Here is a 7,359-nt window from a genome sequence, read left to right as displayed (position 1 = left end):
TACATATATATATATATATATATATACACACACACACGCACACATATACATACATACACACATATGTAGCTAGATATAAAGACATGATAAATATTGTGTATAATTAGTATTTTTATTTTTTTTCATGTTGATGTTTTTGAGTTTGTCAACAAAATACATTAAAAAAAGATGCGGTGGGGGGAGTAATCTGAAACATTTGAAAAACCTGGAAAACAATGGAAAATGTAAATGGTAAATGTAAAAGGAATTTATAGGAAATTTCAGCTACAGAAGATTGGCTTGCAAAGTTTTCATTCCCATTCAAAGTTTCAATCTTTGTTTCTGCATCAAAGGCCTCTACATGAAAGGTCTCATAACTAATACAAAGAGAGCTTCCCAAAACTCTCACCTGGGCCTGTAACTTTCTGCTATTATTTGCAATGCATACATAACACTTCAGTCCTGCTTAACAAAAACATGAGCCTTAAAGTTACAATCTACAAACTCACTCACCAGGTCAAGGCTCTGCAGACGGAACCCATACGCTGCTCCTCTTTTACTGCTGTTCATGTAGTTCCCAAAGGCCAAGATGATCTGAACCAGGAGATTGATAAGTGAGCTGCATTGAAGGAGCACACCATACATACCTTTAAGCACAAATGAGGTCTACTCACCTCTAACATCTTCTTCAGCTTTGATGAAGATTTGAGGGACACGGAAGCTGCAATGATTGCATCTACTTGCTACGGAAACAGGTGGAGAAAAAAGGATGATTTTTTTTTTATAAAACCTATGAATTATACCAGGTACAACAGCCAAAGAGTGATGTGAACTGACCGGCTGCAGACGTTTCATGCTCTCTGGGAAGTTGCCCATGAAAGTGAGGGTGTTGATCCGCTGAGCAAGGCGTGAGATTTTACCAAAGCGGACCATGAAACGGTCCTCCTCGCTCAGGTCCTCTAGTGGCCGCCCTTCCTTCTCGTAGTTCTGGAGTAACTTCATCTCATACTCCGATGGGACGAAACGTTCCAGAAGCTCCAGAAAGTCGAGACTCAGAGACTGCTGATCATATCTGAGAGCAAGACAGAGAGAAGAGAGTTTCCATGCTGGTTCAGGTTGGTTTAAAGCATGTTTTGGTGCAGTTTGCTGTTCACATTTTTGAAATTACCTCTCAATGGCTGTGCAGATGTCGTTGGGGCTCATGCCTCCCTTGCGGAGGGTGATAGCAAGGTTTTTGGCTTTGTTAGGCTCCAGCAGGGAAACCTTACTGGGTACCTTCTCAGCCACCTTAACCTTGAGCTTAGAAAGATCTGTTGGAGGACCTTGAGCCTTGGTTTTAAACTGCTCTGCAAATACATCCATATTCAGCTCCTGAGACAGAGAGAGTATAATAGATTAATGGACCGAATCAATTATTTAAAGAGATAATTCACCCAAAAATGTAAATTCATTTACTCGTCCTCTTTGTTCCGAACCTGTATGACATTCTTTCTTCTGTGAAACACAAATTAAAATGTTTTTTTCATCCATATAGTGAAAGTCAGTGTTCCAAAGTAATTTTGTACCTCACTGGCTTGCATTATATGAACAAAAATGGAAAGGAAAACAAACTATTCAAAGAAACATTCTTCAAAATATTTTATTTTGTGTTCTGCAGAAGTCATACAGGTTTATTTTGGGTGCATTTGAAGGATTTCTTTGCTGTTACCCCTAAGAGTTGTTCATCATTCAGCTCGCTAAACACCGTTCCCGTCACTTGATTGGGCTTCAACGCCTGCCAGTTCAATAGAGGCATCTTGAACTTTGGTTGAATTGGTTTACGTCCCTTTGGTCCTGTGTGAAAGGATGAAAAAGATTGATGTATGGTCACTCAGCTCTGGTTGCATGTCTATATGATTATTTCTTTAATTGTGAAACGTTTAGTCCCTTCACCTGTTTCAGCCCCAGGGGCAGGAGGAGCTCCTGGAGGGGGTGGCGGTCCACAGCCAGGTGGGGGCGGGGGTGGTGGTGGACCTCCGCCAGGAGGGGGAGGAGGAGGGGGAGGTGGAATACCTCCACTTCCAGGAGGAGGAGGAGGTGGTGGTGGAGGAGGAGGTGGAGCTGCAGCACCAGGTAGTGGAGGAGGTGGAGGCGGTGCTGCGACTGGAGGGGGCGGTGCTGCGACTGGAGGGGACGGCGCTTGAGAAGCTGGATCTGATACAGTCACTATGAACATTAAACAGACGTTGTGTTAATATCAATGTAACCAGCTAAAGGTAAACATTTTGAGTTCACCAGAAGCAGAAGGAGAACTTTTGCACAAGTGCTCCTACCTGTTTGAGTGACAATTTTCTCTACGGTGACTGGAATCACTTCGATGTCCAAGCTTCCAGAGGCTGTGCGCTCCAGTCGGACTAAGCCCTTCTCCTCCAGTTCCTTCAGCTTCACCTCTAGTTTGGACTCCTTTCCACTCACCTCTCTGTTTCTTTCTCTGTCCACCTGTGAGGGCTGCGACAGACGCTCCTGCTCTCTTTCTCTCTCTCTCTGAATCTCTCGTTCCCGTTCTCTCTGCTGCAAAGTGCTCACTTGGCCACAGGACTCTCGCAAGCTCTCCTGTTACACACACATGTAAAGGTTAGAAACAATGACTGATTCCCAATTTTGATATTCCTATTATTATTCTAAGAATGTATGAACTGCACTTTGCATGCATATGCATGCGTAAGTACCGTATATGAGCTGCAAAAAAAGACTTTAATATGACCATGTGTTTGGTCTAATTTCTAGTAAAAATGCCTAAAAAAAACTAAATCAAAACAAAAGCACTCACATCACTGAAAAAACTCTCAAAACAGGATTTCAAAAATGTAATAAAGTCTGTTATTACATTTTTGTATTTTTGGAGCTTAAGTGTGCGGACTTTCTGTTTTTCGTTAGTAAAAATACCTAAACATACTTTACATCTAAATATCTCAAATAAAATCAATTTATTTTCATAAGATAAAAAGTTTTCAAAGAATATCTTGAATTATTGAATTATTTTTAATTAAATTCAAATTAAAAACAAATAAAGATAATTAGATACATTCTCTGACAAGTTTCTCTGACAATTGTGCATCTTAAGTAAACCAATAATTTGAATTAATTTTTTATTAATAGTAATTTTACTACATCCAGTTTATATATATATATATATATATATATATAGGGTTATACCTTATACCTTTTATACCTTAAAGGCATTAAAAAACAAATAAATCAATGTACAAATTTGGAAACAATGCTATGAAACATTTGACTTACTCAAAAGAAAAAGAAAATAAGCCATCACCTGTTCAAATAAAGCAGATTTAAGCATATATTGGAAAAAAGGAAGAAAATGCACTGCTCGGATGGCTACAGGGAGATAGTTAATTGTTATATAATAACCCTGAGACAAACTACTTCTAATCTTGAATACTAATAGAATATAGTATGGATAGTATGCAACGAAAGGAAAATGCAGTGGGTTACCTTAAGCAGTGCTGACTCTTTAGTGGCCTGCATTAGTTGTTGTTCTAGTTCTGCCATTTTTTCCAGTGCTCCATTCTCATATTCCTGCAATCTGGCATTCAGCTACAACGCAAGAATACACACACACTTATGAGTAGATGATTATGTGCAAATGTATTTGTGTCCATAGAGTATAGTTAACCTGTGCATTGGTCTCCTGCAGTTCTGTTAAATGCTCCATTATTTCCCCTTTATTTTCTGCATCCTCCATCAGAGCTCCAACATCAAACACATTATCCAAGTACGCCTGGATTTGTACTTGCAACTTCTCACTCTCCATCTCCTTTAAGGACTGCAGAAACACACACACACACACAAAGAAAAACAGTTGTGTGTTACATTACAAGGATAATGCGCAACTTCATGAATACACGCTGCATATAAAACATTTCAAATCTAGGATCCAATCCTGTGTTAATTATGTGTAAGATGTTCGTTTTGCTTTTATAATGTATTTATCTGTCCTGTACACTAGACTTACCTCTAAGTACTGGTCTAGACCCAGCTGGGTGAACTCATACTGAAGATGCACACGGAAGTTCATGTTCTCCACGGAGTGGACCACAATGTTTATGAACTGCATGCAAGCCACCTGTGAAGAAAAATATCAAATGGATAGATTTTTAAATCATTCATATTACACACATAAAAAGAAAAAAAAAGTGAGCAGGCCAACTGTTATGTAAATCATAACTGATAACAGATGTTATTGACATCAAAGCTCACCATGAAGTCTATATTGCTGTCGTCATTCATGAAGTACTCCATTAGCTTCTCAAAGCGGTTCTTCTCTCCACTCACCTGTGAGAAGGTGGGCCAAACTTAGAGGTGAGTGTTGAGCATGACACTTGTAATAAATATCCTGTGCTACAAAATGTCTAGACTTTCTACTTGTGTCTGAAAGGTATTTGTGTAGTATTGGTAGCGTAATTTGTGATATTTATGTCACATTAACTACCATTTAAAGGTTTTTTTTTTTAAGAAACTAATTTTTTTTTTTCAGTAAGGAGGCATTAAATTGATTAAAAGTGATCGTAAAGACATTTCTAATATTACAAAAGATGAATATTTCAAATAAATGCTGTCCTTTTGATCTTTCTATTCATCAGAGAGTCCTGAAAAAATTTTATCAGTGTCCACAAAAACATTAAGCAGCACAACTGTTTTCAGCTTTGATAATAATAAGAATAATAATACGTTTTTGAGCAGCAAATCAGCATTAGAATGATTTTGGAGTACACTGAGAGGAGGTAAAAGATTAAAAAGAGTTATTTGCGTTTTTAAGCAATACATCTGGCCCTGGGCAGAAGAAAATGTATCTTGACCTTCTGCAAAACCTGACCGAAACATTTTATGAGGACATCCCATTTGATAAAAAAAAGTGTTTGTACATGAGTAGAAGGCTAGTCATCTTACTTCTTTAAAGTTGTCAAAGGCCGAGATGATGATGTCATGTCCTCCTCTAACCAGACACACTGCAGCCAACAGCTCCAGCACAAGAGCCTTAGTCCTATGAACGGTATATTTAAATAAATTACAAACTCACACAATAAACACACAGCCCCTATACCCCACAAAAAAACACTCACCTGGGGGTTTTGTTGTTGAGACTGAGTGTAATTTCATTGACACATCTGGGGTGAGTCATGACTAAATTGAACCCAGACTGTTAAAAAAAAAAAAAAAAGGGTGAGTCACAAAGTTCTCCTAAAATGACCTTTGAGAAATGAGTCTAGTGTTTGAATGTGTTCCTCACGCCAACATACCTGATAATTCATGATAGCGCGCAGACACATAATACAGAGGTGAACGTCATCTCTTTGGCTGGCCAATCGGGCATGTCGCATAGTTCTTCTGCTATGGGTCAAGTTGCTTATTCTAATGTGGAAAGGCACAGAATGAACAAAAGATGAACACTGAATTTGAAGAATAAGAACGATATCTAAACATCATGGTTTCTTAATTTTAGTCCTTATACTGAGCAGCGATCCCTGTATTTTGGGGTGTGTTGTAATGATGACTCACCGGACAGTGAGTGCACGTGCCGCTCTATTCATGCCATGTGTGGGAGAATGGTTGACATTTTTGGCTAGATCCTCCACTGATCTCTCTGACAACCTCCTCTTGTCTGATACAGAACCACCGTTTTCCACAGATTCCACTTCAAACCTGAGAAACACATCAGCACAGAATCCGAGGTCATTTTCATCCACTGAGAGACTACACACTTAAAAATAAAGGTTCTTTATAAGCATCTATGTTTCCATTTAACATCCGTGGAACCTTTCCATTCTACAAAGGGTTCTTTAGATTTTTTTAATGTCCTTCGGACTGCACTCTTACAAAAGAAAAAAAAGGCTGCAAAAGTGGTTTTTCACATTAATGGCATAGAAGAACCAATTTGGGTTCCTATAAAAACCTTTCAGTGAGCAATTCTTAAAGGGATAGTGCACCCAAAAATGAAAATTACTCCATGATTTACTCACCCTCAAGCCATCCTAGGTGTATATGACTTACTTCTTTCAGACGAATCCAGTCGGAGTTATATTAAAAATTGTCCTGGCTCTTCCAAGCTTTATAATGGCAGTGAATGGGTGTTATTCAATAGTCCAATAGAAGTCCAATAAACTGTGCCAATCCATCCTAAAAAAAGTGCTCCACATGGCTCCCGGGGGTTAATAAAGGCCTCCTGAACTGAATCGATGCGTTTTTGTAAGAAAAATATCCATATTTAAAACTTTATTTTCAAATTACCGTAATCTCTAGCTTCCGCTAACTGGTACGTGCATTCACGAGAGAGTGGCGTTCCAGCGGATGACGTAGGACATAGGTGCTAGTGATGTGACGTTTGAAGCTTGTATCAAAAAAACGAAACATCTCACAGTGAAGCACTGTACTGGAACTTGATTAGTTTTGCCATAACCACGTGATCTGTGACGTCCGAAGCTTCGTTTTCGCACACAACATTGTTCGAAACACAGTTTCGCGATCCCATTGCACAGGTTTCAAGTGTCAGTCACTTCTTTGATAAGAATAAATCATAATATGAATTTATAATATGAATTTTTTTTTTCTTTAATATTTGTATTAATTTAAGGGGATTTTACTAAATATTAACCTCTAAATTATGCACCATTTATCTTCTGCAATATCAGGGTGTAACCTCTAGATGGCTGTATAGCCCTATATATAAATAAACCGTTTGCTGCAGAGTGAGAACTTAAGACATAAAGGACGTTACTTGTAACAGGTTATTCATTGATATATTTTCAGACATTATTATAGACTACATTTAGTAAAAGTTGAAATTTAAATGTTGATTTGAAGTGTCAGTTATTATTAAATCTGGACAGAGAAAGCATTTTGTTAGGCTACTCATACTAGCTACAGCATGATCAGTAACACGAAAGTCATCAGAATAAATATTTGCTCAGTGTGACCAGGGCAATATTTTAAAACATAGAATTGAGTGTTACATACCATGAACAGAGACTTTCTGTGGTTGAGATGTGTATCCTACTTGAAAAAATCTACATCGCAATCAGCAACTGGTAAATTGAGATTCCAGTAGCTTTACTGGCATGATAAAAAGGCTCTACACAGCATTGACCGCGCTTCGAACCAATGGTGTTGAGCATTAGAGGCTACAATTCATAGTTTTCAGTCACGTGACTGGCTCGAAGACCTGTCGGGCAAAACATCCATAGAATTGCAGCAAAAGCTTGTCAATTTTCCATTTGTTTCCAATCCACAAATATTTAGATCTTTTGATGACTGGACTTACATCTGCGTAGGACCTGTGTAGGACGGGACGGAACCATGCAGTGAATGGGGGGGGGGGGGGTTTTT

General features: G+C 38.5%; 1 protein-coding gene across 2 annotated transcripts in view; it reads right to left on the bottom strand.

Annotated features, from left to right (window-relative positions):
* Positions 1–7,359, bottom strand: part of LOC107688135 (formin-like protein 1) — a 19,781-nt gene that overhangs the window by 3,691 nt on the left and 8,731 nt on the right. The window contains exons 1-15 of one of the 2 annotated variants that reach the window (XM_016485715.1): positions 5,536–5,673; positions 5,277–5,388; positions 5,100–5,176; positions 4,927–5,020; positions 4,237–4,311; positions 3,992–4,102; positions 3,653–3,802; positions 3,472–3,573; positions 2,292–2,571; positions 1,912–2,184; positions 1,688–1,812; positions 1,148–1,350; positions 817–1,051; positions 654–722; positions 493–573 (exon numbers count right to left, since the gene is read on the bottom strand). In XM_016485715.1, the coding sequence (XP_016341201.1) occupies positions 493–573; positions 654–722; positions 817–1,051; positions 1,148–1,350; positions 1,688–1,812; positions 1,912–2,184; positions 2,292–2,571; positions 3,472–3,573; positions 3,653–3,802; positions 3,992–4,102; positions 4,237–4,311; positions 4,927–5,020; positions 5,100–5,176; positions 5,277–5,388; positions 5,536–5,567 (2,019 nt within the window). In that variant the 5' untranslated portion in view covers positions 5,568–5,673. Of the gene's footprint in view, positions 1–492; positions 574–653; positions 723–816; positions 1,052–1,147; positions 1,351–1,687; positions 1,813–1,911; positions 2,185–2,291; positions 2,572–3,471; positions 3,574–3,652; positions 3,803–3,991; positions 4,103–4,236; positions 4,312–4,926; positions 5,021–5,099; positions 5,177–5,276; positions 5,389–5,535; positions 5,674–7,359 lie in introns of those variants that run through there. The other variant, XM_016485716.1, reaches the window with a different exon arrangement.

Source organism: Sinocyclocheilus anshuiensis, unplaced genomic scaffold (genome assembly GCF_001515605.1).
Source record: "Sinocyclocheilus anshuiensis isolate Anshui unplaced genomic scaffold, SAMN03320099.WGS_v1.1 scaffold249, whole genome shotgun sequence".
Classification (NCBI taxonomy): domain Eukaryota; kingdom Metazoa; phylum Chordata; class Actinopteri; order Cypriniformes; family Cyprinidae; genus Sinocyclocheilus; species Sinocyclocheilus anshuiensis.
Note: the sequence above shows the minus strand (reverse complement) of the source record. Positions and strands in the feature narration are given on the sequence as shown.